A 19,881-nucleotide genomic window follows, 5' to 3' on the forward strand; every position below is an offset into this window, starting at 1 on the left:
CAAGTTTGTTTACCGCAGTGTACTTAACTGAGACTGCATATCCTGTTCAATATTGATAAAAAAAAGACATAAATAAAAATACTTAATCAGTTTTGGTTTGCCTTGTGTGTGTGTGAAATATTTGTGCTTGACACAAATGTCAGTTTTCAGTATATTTATTGGAAATCTCCAACAGCCTCTAATGACAAACAATAGATGCATCAGCAGTTTCTCACACGTTTTCAGAACATGCACGCTATAAAATATACAAATTATTTTTTTCTTCTTTTGAATATGTATTAAGTAACAGTGTATAGCGTTTTTGAAGACATGACATAAGACCTGGCGGATACATATATGATTAATTGTAGTTTATATCAAATATACACTATTAAAAGAAAAAATGTAAGGCTATAGTTCAGTCCGTTAAGTGCTACAGAGCAACTGAACTGTAGCTATCAGCAGAGTGTGCTGTAAGAATACTTGGATCCTTCTCTAATCTTCTCAGCTCCCTCTCAGTTGATAAAACATTTAGGCCCTTCAACATAATGCACTGTTGCAAAAACTACAGGGACTTGAAGTTAACTCTGCAACTGAAGACCAGAAGCACAATGAACATTTCTAAAGGTTTACAAAATTGGATTGGCAGGTTATACTGTATTTAATTTGAAACTTTTTCCTGATGCTAGATTGCCTAGTATGGTTATCAGTAGTTCGCACTCTCACAGTATTAATCATATAGACCAAAAAGGGATTTTGTTAAAATTCATACAAAAGTCAACTGTTAAGCATCATAGAAATTTTCAAACAAATGTTTTACAATTACAAATTTATCAATCATCAAAGAACCTTTGTACAAAATCTGCCTAAGCTTCTGGCAATTGGTAGCACATCTTAAACCTTTACAAGGATATTGACTTCAGAATCCGTCTCTTTGGAGAACTTACCTGACAGAAACAAACCAACCCTTACAAAATGAATCATTTGGCACAGTTCTAGTCCACGAAACATTTACCTGTGTCTACACAGAGCAAATGTTTTGACATGCTGGCAAACAGACGCACCATATCACCTGATTTGTCCATTATCTGTTAATCATATCTCTGAAACTCTTTTGGTTTCTTCAAATTACATCATTTAGTTTTGTTTTGTTGAAAGTAGAGGTCTCCCCTAGAGGTCAATAGTCTCACTGCAGATGCTCAGAGCATCGATCTGTCTGCACACACTGATAAAATCTTCTTGGACAGAATGGTCAAACTTTGACTGCTGTTCCATACTCTCCTCTGACTTTAATGTTCTGTAGGGTCTCTGTGCGCTTCCCCTTTGGTGACCAGAGCTGGCAGTGTGGCTGGAACCCCCACTGAGGGTAGAGGGTGGTGGATGGTGTCCTTCCGGACTAGAGCACAAAACCAAAGAAGAGCCACCCAGAGACTGTCTGTAGAGGGAACAGGCGCTGGAGCTGCCTCTCCAGCGCTCAGGAGATGAGCAGCGAGTAGAAGATGACAGTGAGGGTGATGGGGATGGAGGAAAACCTAATGATGGACCATCTGGTTGGGCTTGAGAAGCAAGGAGAACTTGGGGTAGCACTTCCACATATGAAGATGTTCGGTATAGGCCTGGATCAAGAGTAAGAGTGTCTCTCAGGGTTTGGGCACCGCTGGAGTCGGTCTCTCTACCATTCAGCGAGCGGTCACTAGAAGTGAAGGGCCGTAAGGGGCTGAAGAGACTCATGGGAAATAGAGATTCACTAAACAGTGCTTCATCAATGCTTCGACGCAGATTTATGGGTGAAGGAGGGCGCAGGTCGGCTGTGGAGTCGCTGGTACAGGATGAACCCACAGAAGGGGCACCAGTGTTGGCTTGAGTGTTGGGCAAGTCCAGGTCAAGGTCACGATAGGCCAATGCCCGGTTGCTGTGGTATAAAAGGTCAAGGCCATTCAAGCTGCCGAGACGGTCATCCACCAATGTGTACAAAGGTAGGCACTCTGACTCTCCATGCCCAATTGGATCACAGATGGCCAGCTTCTCCTGATGAGACAAAGTCCACTGGTAGCTCCCTGGAATGATAGGTGACTTTACTGCAAGGAGTTCTGTCCAGCAACTGCCTGCCTGGGGAAGGTGATCAGAGCAGTAAACTGGTTGAGCAACTACCAGAACCAGTGTGAGGCAAATCACTGCTTCACAAACTCGGCAGCTGAACTGGAAAATCCACCACGGCCAAGGCCGAAAGGACTCAGCGCTTCCAGCAATTCCGAGAGCATGCAGCATGGCATAGAGTTGCAACCCTGCACAAGCCAGAGAAAAGACAGCACAGAGAAGCACTGCGGCTGCTGCCCGGTTCCAATCTCTGCTTTCTGCAAAGGGGCAACGGTTGTAACGTTCGGCTGGTGTTGGTGATGTGTTGTTCAGATGATAAATATGCTTGGAGTCAGCACGAACATAGCAGTAGAACACAAAATATGCAGCTGATAGGAAAGTTGCCAGAGCCACAAAGGCACCTCGAGAGATTAAGGACAGAAACAGGTAGACCTGCTGGTCAACATGGAGTAATGCAACAGGGCCAAAGGCAGCAGTAAAGTGCAGAAGCACCAAGCAGGCCAGGAAACAAGGTCTCTGAAAGGCGGAATAGGACAGCTGCATTTGAGAGCGCATTGACAGGAGCAGGAAAGCTAGACCAAAGGCGGCAGTCATGCAGGGAAATGGTGCCTCGTAAAGTAACAGTGAAGCCTCTGTTGATGCCATGTGGTCCTGGTATCCATATGCATCATACATTAGGGCAAAGGCCCTAGTGCAGCCAGTGGCCACCAGGCAGAGACTAACCAGAGCAAAGTAGCCACAGCCTGATGGATACTGTAGGGGCAGGCACAGAAGGTTTAGGGTGGAGGCCAAAGCGACTAGACAGAACACAGTGCCCAGGCCATAGATGTGTGCTTCCCACGCTGAACCCCATGTTGCCAGGGCATTGTTCCAATCAGAATTCAGTGCCACAAACATAGGTGGGACTGGAAATGGGTTGGGACTTTGAGAGAGGTTGGTGGAGGGGGTGGTTGTACTGTAATTTTTGCTGCTGTTGCTCAGGACAGTGGTGGTGGGCCAAGTGTCAGAAGAACCACAGATTCCAGAACGTTCCGCATTGCAGTCAGGGAGTGCAGATTCTTGGGAAAGGTCTGTCAGCCAGTCCTCAGATGTAGTAGTGGGCATTTCTAAAAGGAAAAACAAACATGTTACATTATTAGTACAGAAGACTTGTAAATAAGACATATGAAAAATATGTTACTGATACTGATTCTCAGGAGATTACTCATTAATTGAATGATTTTAAGACTCCCATGTAAATGTAAAAGCTGAACAGAAAGCTAGTTACGAAGTTAATTATACAAACACATTGTAAGAAGAAAAAAAAACAGTAGAAAAATAGAAAAGGTAATGGTAATTTTCTACCAGAACACTTTCCATTATGGACATTTTCTTTAACCCTAAAACACAACACAATGCAATGGCTAATTTAAGATATGGGCAAAACACGTGTGAAAAATCAATACAGACAATTCCTTCAAATTAGCACAATACATTGGGACCTATTTTTGGGGACTTTTCTCAGAGTATATAGAAAAAGAATATTCCAGAACAGACAACAAAGGCAATCTATGATTTGATTTTCTGCAATAGACATCACCACTAGAGGGCATTTTTGAGGTGTCTGCCTAGCTGATGTTTTACTGTGGAAAACTATGATTTAGATGTAGATTTTCCTAAATTTGGGAAATGTCTAGTGTAAAAAGTAAAAGTACTCAATATGACTTTTCTAACGGGGGGAGAAAAACGGAAGTGGATGAACATATTTGTCTAAGTAGCAGGGATTGGTGGGTTGCTATGAAAGGTGGAGATACAACATCTGTTGATTGTATATAAATGTAATTGTGATTGTATTGTTTGTTTTCGCAGATTGCTCTGGGAGGAAGCTGCTGTTTTAGATTTTGGATTCTGTGGCTAGGCTCCGGTGCTGAGGAGTGTTAGAGCTTCTTAGCCTAACAGAGTTGGAACAGCATGTGAAGTTCCATGTGACAGCCATTTCCAAATCTAAAAATGCTTCCTAATGCTTACCAAACATTTTATGTAGAAGTGATGTATAAGCAATCCAAAAGCAAGTCCTCATATGAACTAAAGTATACGCATGTTATGAAAACCCACACAGGTCTGTTTGTGGCATCTAATGTGCCACTGTAAAATGTGGTAAGACATCCAAAAAATGTAAATCCCCCCACACTAGAAGGATCGCCCTGCTGTGCATTTAAAACTGATGTGCAAATCCATATGAGATGGATGATATTAACTTCCACAGCCATATCAGTCCTGTGCATAACAGCGTGGAGATGTACGTCAGTTCTTCAGAGACTGACACATCTAATTATACACTTTAAAGAGCAGAACAGAATCATAACTCATCTAAAGCTTTCTAAAAATGCTGGTGAGTTTACTGAAGCCTTGAGACAGAAACCATGGAGCTTTATCGGCAAACAAAGACTAACAAATACTAAGTGATGCCAACTTTTACAATGTGTCAATGCAGACATTTTCCAAAACAAATCAACAAAATTCCAGCATATTTTAGATATTTTTATTTTCTTTCATAAGTACATGCCATTGTTGGCAAGTCCCCATCCCTGTTTCCAATTTCACTTTGCTATATTCACAAATATGCACTGATGAAATCAAATTATGCACATATAAGCTTAAATTAAATTGCTAAAGTGCCATTCCTGTTACATTTCTAAATGCATATTTATGTATTTTAAATATTAAATTATAGATTTATATGTTAAAATTGATTAGATTAAATATATAAAATCTCATCTCAGAATGTTTAAAATCTTACCAAAAAAGTATTACTTTGAAATGTTGATTCAGAGTAACCCTCATTGAGTAACTGCAGCGTGAAACAATTACAAGACAAAAGGCATATTTTTCTAACTAAGTTTGACGTCAACCCACCTCCACATTGTGTAGGGTGAATACATCACGTCTGGAGCTTGTCGAGTGCTGGTAAGACCCTGCCTCATTTTGGGTTGCTTCTGTACGCTTTCATATGTTGGTAGTGACAGACAATTTCCTGTTACACCCAGAGCTAAATTAACTACTTGTTTATGACCTTCCTCCTTTAAAAAAAGCAGAGGCCAACGCAGAAACATGGGTCACTCCCAAAGGTGGGTCTAGCATTTTTTGCACTGGTTTTGGCCTCTTTGGCTGATGACCACCACTGTGGCTAAATATACTCATCATGTGCAGTCAGTGGGGAGCCTTGGCTTCCAATTTAATGTCAAAAACCGATCTAGTGTTTTTTCTGTTGGTGGGAGTAGATAATCAAACCTAGTTGCTCTTGATTAATGGTAACATGTGCGTGACAGCCACACACTGCTCATTAGATGCTTCTCTTTAATCAACACAACCACAACACTAACCACCAAGCAGTGCTCATTAGATATATAGCATGACATCAAGATTGCTGTTTATCCACTTATATTAAATACAGGTTACAGCTGAATCCTTCTGTCCACTGCAAACTTTTGCTCATAGGAATAAACTGACCTGATTTCTTTTCAATATAACTGTCTGAATGGATGCTCATCTCTTATATCCTTTAATCCGTTATGTTGTTCATTCATGAAAAATATCCATTCTTACTGTGCTTTATTCAAGAAGAATGAACAGAACAAATCCTGTGTAGTGTAAATCCTACAAAAGCATACATATGTAAATTGCCGAACTGATTTCAATGCGACGTATATACAAAAAGTATTTGTGAATGATGTATACAGAAATTTGTTCTGGATGTGTCTTAGTCTTAATGAATAAAATGAAAGATCCAAATTTGTTTAATATATTGATTTGGCTGCAATCTTAGAGATGAATTAAATGCCTCTCCCGTTTTGCTATTTATGTTTCCCTGTTATTTATGAATGTTTCAAGCTAAGATGTTTTTGTGTCATACTTTCTGTTAATTGTAAAAAAAAAAAAATTAATTCTTCTACTTAGAAATGATGCATTAAATTGATCAAACCTATACTTTTACATTGTTAAAATGTAAAAAAACTATTTTAAATAAATTTTGTTCTTTCAAACTTTCTATTCAAGGGTTCCTGAAAAAGTATCATGGTTTCCATGAAAATAAGCAGCACAAGTGTTTTAAACTTAATTATAATAATATGAATGATTATTGAAGGATCATGTGACCCTGAAGACTGGATTAATGGAAGCTGAAAAGTCATCATTGCCATTACAGGAGTAAATTCCATTTAAAATATATTGAACTACAAGGGCTGCCAAATGCTTGAATCTGATTGGCTGATGAATGTTCTATGGTGTGCAATTATTTTTAGGGAAATGCACAGCAAATGTAGTTCCAGGCAGCTCTGGACCGCATAACATGTCCATATAACTTCGCCAAATGATTTCTGTTATTTCAAAGGTCTTTAGCTGATGATAAACGGGGCAACTTTTTGAGCAATTTTGCCGGGCAGCTTTTGTTGAGCAATGTTGCTTGGTCACTTTCACATTGAAAATTGATGACAAATGTCTATCTGGATACTTAAGATCAGTTGCGGGCCCTGTCTCTCATCTGGTTGCCCGTTGACAGCAAAATAGGTCAAAGTTGCCCCTGTATCATCAGCCTAAGACCTTTGAAATAACAGAAATCTTTTGTGGCGAGAAGGCCGGGCACTGATAAGAGAGATTGTTGTGCCAGGAGCTTCACACGTCCTCCCTCTTCATTTCCTTTCGCCTGCTTGGGCCCTCCACCCTCAGGGGTGTGGAAAATATGACTAGTTTCTGGATGCGAGCCAGAGTTTCAGTCAGGAATCAATCAGATCTCAATGACCCTGAATCCCTGCACACACTGCATGGCACTCTATTTGTAGAACTGCTTGCACAATCTATCAAAACAAAATACCTCTAGAGAACACAGACATGTAAACATGGCAGGAATTAAAGTCAGGTTTTACATTATCATCCCATGGGGTTTTCCATAATGTTGTTGTTATGGCCATGCATTGTAATTGTACTGGATGGAAGTTCAGGAGGAGGGGATAAGAAGTACATCTCACTGATCCTTATGGGGTTAAAGGGATAGTTCACCCAAAAATGAAACTTACCCCATAATTTACTAACCCTCAAGCCATCCTAGGTGTATATGACTTTCTTCTTTTTAGTCGAACACAGTAGGAGTTATATTTAAACATGTCTTCAACAGTCCAATAGAAGTTCAATAAACTGCGTACATCCATCATAAAATGTTAATGTGTGTACGACTAGATTAAGGTTTATGTTCAAGTTCATGATTAAGGTTTATATTCAAATATCAGGAGGCTTTTATTAACTGCCCCTTTATACCTAATTTTGTTATAAAATACCAATCAAAATACTTTAATCTAATATTTTGTTTAACCCAGTATGTGTGTGCTATGCATTTTTATAGTCTAGCTGAACTGATTCCATAAAGGTGCCCTATTTTTATCAAGTTTTTCAATATCTTAGTCACACGCTAACCAAATTCTATTGGACTTAATTGCTAGTATCTCCGGTATGGAGCAATTTTTTTCTCTTCTGTATTTTGTTACCATACATTAATGTGTTTTAGCTGATCAAATCATTCAAGATTGATATTAATTCCAGGTGTAAAGAGGACCTTAGAGTTTTCCCAGGTTGTCAGCATGTGAACCAGCAACAGGTCTTTTAGAATTAGGAATTAGTACATTAACCCCTGATCTGATAATGACAACACCCTCTGCCTAATCAAGAATAGACAGCTGTGCTGTTACTTCATCACAAGTACTCCTTCAGATTTCATTTATGCCTCACTTTCAGTTTCTGCTCTGTCTAATAATAGATTAGAGGACAGCAGCGTAGGATGATCCCATTCATATTGATGAGGCGTCTGTATGCTGATTTAAAGAAGAGGGCAGTGAAGGAGACGGGAAGACCATCTGATCTACTTTGTTCCCCCAAGACATTCAGTTTTTTCGGGTGAGGTGAATGCGTGTGTTAGAATTCGAAACCTTTTGCATCTTTAATTTGAGATATGGCAGCTGCAGTTTTGTGGGTCGGATCTCTGCTTGCAGTTTACTTTCTGAGATAGCCCATAAACACAGATATTCTTGCAACCTGGTTCTTTGATCATCATGGCATATTTTGTCCATCTATTAATGGAATTTAGGTTATCCCATTGAATGCAGTGGGACGAAAGTAGGTTAGGTGCCACAGAAGAGAAGCTGGGTCTAAGATGTATCTCTAAGATGTTCAACAGGGAAGGTGACGTAAAATGGCACACTTAACGCTATTATGCTGATAGATCTGCTGTAATGAGACACATTGTGTAACTGAACTCTCATGATGATCAACCGACACATATAGGCTCAATTATATTTGTCCAACCAAAGGAGAGGTGGTATGACATTTTTAAAGGGATATTTTACATAAAAAGTACCTATCCTCATTATGTTCCAAAGAAATATGATTTATTCAAACTCTGAAACTCCAAAATATGCAGAATGTACTTATTATTTTCCATACAATTAAAATAAATAGGGATTGGAAGTTTGAACTAAAAGCACCATGAGCAAATAAATGTGGTCCATTCGCACTATATTTAAACTCTTCTGAAGTCATATGCTGGTTTCATTTGAGAAAGACCAAAATGTAAGTCTTTATTCACTGAAAATCCTGACATCCATCCTAGCTCTGGTTGGAGTACTTATATAACAGTTCATGAGAGAAGCAGTGCAAGATTTGTGAACAAATTGTTCTTTTGAATCAGATATTTTGTGTGAATTGGCTGAACCAGTTCACTTAACCACTCTAAATGATTCACAAATTAGACTGATCTGCTTCTTGGGACTCAATGGGCCTGCTCAAATACCCACACATGCGTTCTTGCTACTTGAGCTCTTGTCTACTTACATGATGCATTCCTGTATTTGGCTGGCTCAAGGGTTCAAGTGGGCATTTACTTTTATGGACTGATACTTTTGTGATAAATAATGGTTTTGAATGACATGAGTAAACTATGAAATTTGTAAATTTTGTCTGAACTATACCTATAACAAATTAGTCTTGGCAGCTTATACGTAGTGTTGTTTACTCAAATTGAAGGTTTTTCTATTATACTTGTATTTTGAAACCTTGTTCATGTCCCAAGATAAAAACCAGAGTATAATTATCACAGGTGTAGATTACATTAAGGTGTGTATTGCATCGGACCGTTTTAATAATTACCTGTGTTCCTGAGAGTCGGCGCGCTAGCCGATGTTGTCAGCTCAGCGTATCTCTCTCGTGTTGTCAGATCAGCACTCTTCCCCATTTCCTTTACACCTTTCATCCATGCAAAGCCTACTGGGAAAACAGAGCACACAAGTCTGAGAATGTGATGCTGAATGAAAGTTATGACTGAAAGAATAGAGAAACAGGAACATTTCCTAACCTAGTTATGTCAAACAGATTTCTGCAATATTCTGGGCCAGGCTTCTGTGGCACTGGAGTTTGCATCTCATTGTTTAATTACAAAAACTTGACTTTCATGTTGGAATGTGTGCAGTCCTCTCTACTGACTGAGCTTCATTACGGATCAGAAATGGAAACCTTATCTTTGTGACCAAGCAGGATTATCGGACTAATCCGTAGCAAAATGTCTTATGAGAAAAAAGCTATAAACAGACACTAGGTTTTGTGTGGCTATGCAATGCTCATACCTTACTAGGATTGAAAAGAGACCTGACACAATGAGGCCAGAGTGTTTAACATTTGGCCACTAGTCAATGATTCCAACAGATCCAACTAAGCTTGTTCTATTAAGTGCCACACATTGCGCTTCCATGTTTGTCACATCCTTTATTAATAGACTTTACGATGGAATATTTAAATTACCAAATGTGTAATTATGTAGTTGTTTAGGCATGTGTGTATGGACTTGTGTGCATCTTGGGCTGAGTGTAAAAAGCTTTCATTGCTTATAGAGACATGACCTTTAGGGTGACCTGACGACTGTATGATGTTATTTTTTGTATATTGCCAGGACGCACATTTCAATACTGATCACAGCAGATCTTCGTTCTAGTCTCTCATTAGCATGAATAATGAGCGCCGCAACAAACCAAGTGAAGAGCCTATAAAATGACAGTGTGTGTGTGTGTGTGTGTGTGATTGAGCGAAGCTCTCATCCTCTCTTGGCAGGGGTTCACTCATGCTAAACCATCAAGCATCACTTGGCCACCACCACTTCATTTCATGATTCTCTGTAAGAGAATAACTAGATCAATCTGTCTTTCTGTCTATCCCTCCATCTGTCTAATCCATCTATATCTATCCTCCATTTACATTTTCATGTATCCATATCACTCAACCCAGCAATATCTATCTAACCCATCTACATTATCTACAGTATCCATCTCCATTTATCCATCCCATCAATATCTATCTATCCATCCATCTGTATCTCTACTGTACCCATCATCCATCCAACCAACCAACCTCCTATACATGTAATTTATATCCTATACATATTTTCATTAAAATGAAATTAGTTTTCCAACCTAATTCTAATTCTCTCATTAGAACAAATGTATTAGATTTAATTTATTAGAACAAAATAATTATAATTCTATGATTGTCCGGACGAAACTTTCACTTTAATTCACATAAATATAATTCACTAAAATGCTTACTTATAATTGTACTTTAGGAATGCAAATTGTAGATTCAAAATATTTTTATTTTTTATTTTTACTGTATAAGAATGAGATTTTTCCACATTACCAGAGGTAACACAGATATATATGTAATAGATCATTGTGGACAATTTATTAATTTTATTTTAGATTTTGTGTGATATATGATCATGGTTTTAAAATCCTTGGAAATGCAGTACTTTTAAACTGTTGGTTTAAATTTTTTTCTTGTGGCATAAAGGTTTGACACACTGTTGATGAGTTGTATTTGACTGGAATGCGTATATTGAAACAATTTACGCATTTTAATCCTACCAAAAGTAAAACTGTGCTGGATGATGGGGCACTTGTTGGGAGTCTTTATGAAAACAGATTGTATTTATGATATAGTGATTTTGTATTTTGTATAATGCACAACAGTGACTGTAAAACATGTATTGTAGGTATTAGAGTGGCATATTTTGACTTTCAATATTTGGAATAGGGTCATTGGACTAGTATTAGGCTATTTTTGATTGGCCTATTGGCTGATTTTGTTCTGCAGACCTTGCAACCCTGCATATGATCCATTGTTTGTGAGATTCACCCTTGTTTTCCTTTCCAGTCAATCACTATTTCAACACTCCTTGTTTCCCTGTTTAGTGCTCTCTCCTCTTTCCCAGCTTCCCCTCCTCCTCTCAATTCCAGTGTGGTAATTGACCTTGCTCTCAGCTCCAACGTGTTTTTGAGGTGGGGGATAAGGGATTTGTGCATGCCTGCACCTCTAGAAGACAAGGTGAGCCAAACATTAGTCAATAATTTTTTCTGTTTCACACACACACACACACAACACAACACACACATTCACTCACTCACTCTCTCACATACTCTCACACACACCCATCCATGTACCCATGAACACGTGAAGACAGAATTTTCATTTTGGGTGAACAATCGCTTTAAAATGTAACTCTCTAGGTCTGAATACAGCATGAACAATACAAAATATAAAGTAAGCATATGGAAGTGAAGGATAAATTGTTTCCATCAGCGATCTGAAAAGATTCAACAAGCTCGGATGGAAAGGACATGGAAAAACACGTCTCGGGGAGCCAGGAGAGGCTGAAAGAAAACATAAGACTGAAGGGCTAAATGAAACTTATGACTGGAAAAAAAAGAGAGATGCCCAACAAACGTCAGGAGAGGCCTATTACTGAGGGAGAGGATGGATTGAGAAAAGGAGACTAAATGTTGAGAGAGGCACGCTCAGCATCCATGAACAGGTGGTGCAGAAAAAACATTAACATCATCCCTGAGGATTCACGGGCTCTGCTGACTCCATTGACAGCCATTGGAATACTGATCACATACTGTACCACCCAACTGGCTGTTTCTCCAGTGCAAATCCCATGCTCACTGTACACATACACACATGTCTTACTGCTCCCTTAGCTCAGGATATCAAACAGAGCCATGTCAATACTGTTTTGCATGCTTGGCCACCTCACATATACCATATCTCGGCGTCTGGCACACTATTTACTCAGATATCTGGAGCACTTTAGTGTATGATCACCTCAGAGGAGGTCTGTATTGATTCGTCTGGCCGGTATCTTGATCTTAGGTCTAGATCTTCTTTTTAACAAATAGAAGTACAGCCAGTGTCTTTGCGAAAAGGTGTCACTCCAGTGAGATATCCACACTAAATTTGACCTTAAATTGATGCCAGTGTTTGTAATGAAAATATTAATTACTGCATTTTTAAAAAAAATTGTATGCAAAATAGTATGCATTTTTTGAAACAACGCTACACAGTAGTATATACAATATTTTGTTCTCATAGCTGACCTCAGAAATACATAAGTACAACCCGAATTCCGGAAAAGTTGGGACGTTTTTTAAATTTTAATAAAATGAAAACTAAAGGAATTTCAAATCACATGAGCCAATATTTTATTCACAATAGATCATAGATAACGTAGCAAATGTTTAAACTGAGAAATTTTACACTTTTATCCACTTAATTAGCTCATTTAATTAAGTTAATTGATATCAGGTCTGTAACATGATTAGCTATAAAAGCTTTGTCTTAGAGAAGCAGAGTCTCTCAGATGTAAAGATGGGCAGAGGCTCTCCAATCTGTGAAAGACTGCGTAAAAAAATTGTGGAAAACTTTAAAAACAATGTTCCTCAACATCAAATTGCAAAGGCTTTGCAAATCTCATCATCTACAGTGCATAACATCATCAAAAGATTCAGAGAAACTGGAGAAATCTCTGTGCGTAAGGGACAAGGCCGGAGACCTTTATTGGATACACGTGGTCTTCGGGCTCTCAGACGACACTGCATCACTCATCGGCATGATTGTGTCAATGACATTACTAAATGGGCCCAGGAATACTTTCAGAAACCACTGTTGGTAAACACAATCCGCCGTGCCATCAGCAGATGCCAACTAAAGCTCTATCATGCAAAAAGGAAGCCATATGTGAACATGGTCCAGAAGCGCCGTCGTGTCCTGTGGGCCAAGGCTCATTTAAAATGGACTATTTCAAAGTGGAATAGTGTTTTATGGTCAGACGAGTCCAAATTTGACATTCTTGTTGGAAATCACGGACGCCGTGTCCTCCGGGCTAAAGAGGAGGGAGACCTTCCAGCATGTTATCAGCGTTCAGTTCAAAAGCCAGCATCTCTGATGGTATGGGGGTGCATAAGTGCATACGGTATGGGCAGCTTGCATGTTTTGGAAGGCTCTGTGAATGCTGAAAGGTATTTAGAGCAACATATGCTTCCCTCCAAACAACGTCTATTTCAGGGAAGGCCTTGTTTATTTCAGCAGGACAATGCAAAACCACATACTGCAGCTATAACAACAGCATGGCTTCGTCGTAGAAGAGTCTGGGTGCTAACCTGGCCAGCCTGCAGTCCAGATCTTTCACCTATAGAGAACATTTGGCGCATCATTAAACGAAAAATACGTCAAAGACGACCACGAACTCTTCAGCAGCTGGAAATCTATATAAGGCAAGAATGGGACCAAATTCCAACAGCAAAACTCCAGCAACTCATAGCCTCAATGCCCAGACGTCTTCAAACTGTTTTGAAAAGAAAAGGAGATGCTACACCACGGTAAACATGCCCCGTCCCAACTATTTTGAGACCTGTAGCAGAAATCAAAATTGAAATGAGCTCATTTTGTGCATAAAATTGTAAACTTTCTCAGTTTAAACATTTGCTATGTTATCTATGTTCTATTGTGAATAAAATATTGGCTCATGTGATTTGAAAGTCTTTTAGTTTTCATTTTATTAAAATTTAAAAAACGTCCCAACTTTTCCGGAATTCGGGTTGTAAATAACCACATATGGATTTATAAAGCAGTTTTCTGTAAAAAAAAATAAAAATTAACTAAGTTGTTCAAGTGGAGCACAATGCATTATTGAATGTAAGATTTTTGTACAGTGTGTCTTTTTTTCATGACAGTTTTTTTTTCTTAGATTGTCATTATTGTGATGCAGAATAAAAATCTAATTTTTGATTTGATTGTGTGGACACTATTTAATTTTTATAAAATTTGCATAGATGAAATTCACTAAAACAACCTTCCATTACAGATTTATTTGCACTATATAGTAATATAAAAAAAAAAAAAAAAAAAAAAAAAAAAATCACAATGTATTTCATGCAAAATCTAATTTGTCTTTTGATTACAGGGGTGACATATGTCTCGCTGTATACATATTGTAATAGAACGATTAGTATTATATTCTAAATATAACCTATGTCTCCTTGCCAGGAACAAAGCTCACAGACTAACTACATAAACAGACATCAGCAATGATGGGGCGATTCCTATATGCTTACCATCAAATGGAACTCATTCTTTTCACTAATTATTGACAACAGTATGTATGTTTCAGGGACTCTAGGGCTATCAATCAATTCATCAGCCTCATTGATTCCACTGATAACCATTGACTGGTAATCAATGCAGGCTCTGCATTTCATTAAATATTAATTTTCACCTTAAATAAAGTTATATAAATGAAACAAAAGAACAAATGGAATACACCCATGCCAGATAAGGAGGGGTCAAATTGGGTCAATCTTAGATCATATGCTTTGGTTGGAAATGAAAAGACAGGATAGGGTTGACTTACCCCCTGCTGGCAGGGTGGGAGTAGGATCTGGGCCAAAACTTCGCACTCCTCCAAATTCTGACGGTCCTGCTGTCTGCTTTAACCACGTAAATCCATCCAGAGCCTTGTCCGTGCTTATAAAAGGTGTCCGATCTGGTTTCGAGGCTATGTTTGTTATCCCCAATGTGGTTTGGCCAGTGCTGACAGTGCTCAAAGGTTCAGTAGATACTTTTGGCATAGGGCCTGCTGGTGTGATAAAATGTGTGGTGTGAAATGAAGCTATCGTTAATTCTGACGTTGCTGCCTGAGTGTCTGTGGGTACGGTTTGGTCACTATAAGGGCTCTTGGTTTCCGTATTCGGTCTCAGTGATGAAGTGTGTGTGGTGCTGGTATGCTGAGCAGTGGATACTGTGTTTCTTTGTGTTGTTAGTTCTGACGTTGTTGACGGAGTGTCTGTGGGTACAGTTTGGTCACTGTAAGGGCTCTTGGTTTCCGCATTCGGTCTCAGTGATGAAGTGTGTGTGGTACTGGTACTCTGGGCAGTGGATACAGTGTATGTTTGTGTTTCTGGTCTAGATATCTGAGATGTCGTAATTTGTGGGGTTTTCGCTGTGCTTGGGCCATTATTGGGGGGCCAGAGGTCGAGGTCATAGCTCTGATCGAGTTTAGTAGGTTCTGGCCTATTTAATTGGGATAAGTCAATTATTGGCAGTTTAGCTGATTTTAAAGACAGCAGGGTGCCTATATGGACAGTGCTGCTTTTAAGTTCCTTAAACGTGGTTGAAGTCGTCTGGTATTTTAGGCTCAAGTCCTCTGAAGACAGATTATAGTTTTGTGTGGTTGCTTCTGGGAAAGTCGTGCTCACCTTTGTCGTAGCGGGGCCTTTAGTTTCACCGAAGAAACCCCATGACACAAAACCCAACGATGGAACTTTAGGTTTCCATTTTTCAATGTAGGACATGCCCCATGTTTTGGAGGCTGCCTTGGTTTGGGTTGTTGGTTTTGGCCCATGCCCACTGAAAAACCCATAGACCGAGCTGAAGAGAGAGAAGACCACAAGAGTCCCACGTAGAAGAAGCATTCTGCCCCTCTAATGTTGTCCCGGACCACTGCTCACATGGTGTCTGAATTTCCGAGGAAGGACCACCAGGTGCACCAGGCTTCTGCAGCAATAAACATTGATATCCAGTCAGTTCACTTCAAGTAAGTTATATTATATATCTTTTCCCAATACACCTGTCTGAGGACCTGTTTTAGTTTAAACCTTTGAGTTTAGTAGTCTCATACCAAACTCACTTCTTCCTGCTGTCACAGAGGTGGCCTCAACTCTCCATTGAAAGAGCAATTATACAAGCAGGGCTCTTTAAGAATACTAATGGGAGACTAGAGGTCTCTTTGTGGCCATGTATGTATATATGGGGGTGGTGTAGAATGAAGTATGGAGGCCCAGTTTCTTTGTGCTAATTTTGGAGTATAAAGCTGATGGACTGTAGCCTCACCCTGCATCCCTCTTTCTCACTCACTTTCTCTCCCCCTATCGCAATTGATTTGTTCTTGAAACTGCAATAAACTCTTTACTCTCCGACTGGGAATAAAATCAGTTGTTTTTGGTCAGTAAGTGGGATAAGTATTTTGAAATAATTTCATTTCTTTCTTTCTTTTTTTTACTCCATTGTGTCTTATCAGTCTCTCAATGCCATCTGTTTTGCAAAAACGGCCTCCCTCAAGAGTCTTTTTAAAGACCGGACCCTTTCTCACAACTAAATGAGGTTTGCTTACTAGATTAAACCAACTAACTGGCTCTGGTCTAATGAGATTAAAAAAGATTGATGGAACTCAGATTTGTCTTTGTGAGAAAACGTGAAACATCAACCATAATCTAAAGATACAAATTGACCTTTGTGATCATTTATGGTTTACTGGTTCCTTGGGTAACTGAATAATCGAGAGTTGATATGCATCCAAACAAGCTTTTTTTCATAAAAGTTTATTAGCTTCTGCAAAAAACATGCGCTAATAGCAAATGTACAAACCTGAATACATTATCTATAGATTAAAAGCCTGTAAAGTGTGTTGTATGTTATTCAGGTATATTCCTGTAAAGTTTAGTGTCAGTAAGATATAGTTTTACTGTTTTTGAAAGAAGTCTCTTAGCTCACCAAAGCTGCATTGTAAATATATATATTCATTATCAAAATTGGAAACAGTTCTGCTGCTTAATATTTTTTCAGAACATGTGATACTTTTTTTTAGGATACTTTGATGAATAAAAAGTTTCTAAATGATCATGTGATAGACTGGATGTGACTGAAGGCTGGAGTAATGATGCTGAAAATTCAGCTTTGCATCACAGGAATAAATTCTTTTTTAAAAGTATATTCAAATAGAAAACTATTATTTTAAGTTGTAATAATATTTCACAATATTACTGTTTTTTTTGTATTTTTGATCAAATAAATGCAGGCTTGATGAGCAGAAGAAACTTCTTTCAAAAACATTAAAAATAGTAATGTTTCCAAACTTTTGGTCTTTACAATATATATATATATTTATTCTATATTATTTATTTATTTATTTTTGTAGCAAAGTCTTTACTGTCACCTTTGATCAATTTAAAGCATCCTTTGCTGAAATACACACACACACACACACACACACACACACACACACACACATAGAGAGAGAGAGAGAGAGAGAGAGAGAGAGAGAGAGAGAGAGAGTTAATACTGCTTCCAGGCCACATTGAAAATGAAAGCTCAATGTCAAAAGGCTGCATTATGGGATGCAGTACCCTGTAAAATATATTCTGGCTATACACTATTCTTTGCACCTCTCAACTTTTTGAAAGCTTTTTAAACTAGAGTAATCTCATTACCGTCATCACTAGTCAGACTGTTTACTCATTACCCCACACCACCTGATTTGAGTCCTTGAGTCCGTCTTCTACAACCTCACTATTAAAGACTGCATTACCACAGGCCAGATTTATCAAAACATTTATCAGATGCTAAATACTTTGCTTTCTCAGCCCCTGCTTTTGTCTTTCACACCTTCTGAAAGATTCTAGGAGCAGTTTTATCTGTGCTAAATGCCTCAGTAAATCAGACCCCACAGGAGCTTGTTAACCAGCATCACAAACGCTGCTGTGTGAATGTGTCAGAGTCGGTGCCTAACAGGAAACATAAATGACTGTATAGCACTGAGCTTTACTGTTAGACCCCCCTCTCGCTTTTCTTCTTTGCCTGTCTTCATCCATTTCTCTCTCTCCCTTCCCTCTTTCAATCTCATTTTGTTCCACCGTCTGTGGCAAAGAAAGGTCCTGGAAGTAATCGCTCAAGCAGAAAAAGGGTAAAAGCGAGTGCTCGAGAGCTACTCCTGATTTAACATCACACAATTATTCCTTGCCTGAATTCCCTCCCTTGTTGCGTTCTATACATTTGGGAAGTGATCCTTTACCAAAAAGCGTCTGCAACTCAAAATCCCCTGTTAAAACTTTATTCCTACACACATAATCATCATAATATGCATTGCAGTTATCAAACTGTCACATTAATCATTTTAATTTGGTGGTTCTCAAATGGTTTTGTTTCAAGATCCAGATATTGGATTGGATATCTAGGAGGCCAAACAATCATCGGAAATCTATTTTTAAAAATGTTCAGCCTGTTTATGTTGGCATCTCTTTCAGTTCTTTCAACAAGTGACAGATAAATTTTATTTGTCAAAATACAGTACCATTGCAATTGGATGTGCAACAGATTTGACTCTGTGAGAAAACACTAAAAATCAGCCATCATCTAAAGATGCACATTGACCTTTGTGATCATTTACGGACTATTGGTGCCTGGGTAACTGAACAATTAAGAGTCAATATAATACCTGAATGAACCTAATGTTTTATAGCTGCAGCGAAAAACATAAGCTAACAGCAAATTTACAAACATAACTATCCCTTGTGGATTGTTCAAATTCACTACCCTTTCGAGTTGTTCGGGATGAAAACATCCACTCAATTAAACTGCTGTAAAAATGTATCAGATTCATATTTTTTTGCATAAATCTGTTAATCAACCTCAGTCCTGATCAAAACTATCAAATGTTTTTAAAAAATCCAAGATTTTAACTCTTTAATTGCCAAGTTCATAAATGATGTCACTGATTTGGGGAAAAAAAAACACACAAAATGACTTATTTTCAATATAAAAGTAATTGTGGCTGGATTTGTTTGGAATTGTGGCTTTTTTTAACTTTTTATAACAGTCTTGGGCATGCCAAAGTTTAGTAGCAACATTGGCTTTGATGCATTTTTAGTTTTTGTGCAACATTAGATTTAATTTTTTTCTCCCTAATTAGTTGTTGGTGGCTGTTTTTGCCCCATTGAATTCCATTATAACGACATTTTTTTATTGCAAAGCCATGACACCATGTAATCATGCATTCTTGATTGTTTGTGGTTTTCCCTTTTGGGAAGAGGTAAAATTTGTTAATTTTACAGTTGATCACTAGCCGGTCTCGAGTCCCACGTAGGAGATGGAAGGATATAAAACTGGCGACAGTGAAGGACGAGAGAGGACCAGGCCTGGGCTTTTAGTTGTGTTTTGGTTTTATTTTGTGCGCATCAGTCATCAGTGAGGGGCTGGTGCGCTGTTTTGTTTATTTTGTGATTATTAAAGTTTTATTTGATTGTCCGCCGGTTCCCGCCTCCTTCTTCCCGATGAATACGAAGGTTTTTATCATTACATTCCTTATCTAATATATATATATATATATGTGTGTTTAAAGAAGATCTAGCACTGAGGACCTTCTTAAGTGGTGATGGATCGACTCATCATGATATCAATTATTTTAACAGGCCTCTAGACGTGCATGAGGGCTGTGGGAATCATTTGTTCATGCCTTCATGAAATCAAATGATATATTCACTGAGCCTTTCTGGTTCTTATCCACTAGACGAGATGGGGGAGGGGATATTTATGACCTACAACCACAAAAACACACAGATAGCCATAAAGGAGTTTTCCTTTAAACACAGTCTAAAGGTTTTTAGGGACAGCAAAAGCCATTAGCCT

The 19,881-nt window shown here is 38.5% G+C and overlaps 1 protein-coding gene across 1 annotated transcript; it reads right to left on the reverse strand.

The window, feature by feature from the left end:
• Positions 1-139: 139 nt before the first annotated feature.
• prrt4b (proline rich transmembrane protein 4b) lies at positions 140-15,077 on the reverse strand. The gene is made up of 3 exons (XM_059505316.1): positions 14,834-15,077; positions 9,247-9,360; positions 140-3,182 (listed from the first exon to the last, which is right to left on the reverse strand). Exons 1-3 carry the CDS (start codon positions 15,048-15,050, stop codon positions 1,150-1,152), a joined length of 2,364 nt encoding a protein of 787 aa, XP_059361299.1. The 5' UTR covers positions 15,051-15,077; the 3' UTR covers positions 140-1,149.
• Between the last annotated feature and the right edge of the window lie 4,804 nt (positions 15,078-19,881).

Source organism: Carassius carassius, chromosome 22 (assembly GCF_963082965.1).
Source record: "Carassius carassius chromosome 22, fCarCar2.1, whole genome shotgun sequence".
In the NCBI taxonomy this organism is placed as follows: Eukaryota; Metazoa; Chordata; class Actinopteri; order Cypriniformes; family Cyprinidae; genus Carassius; species Carassius carassius.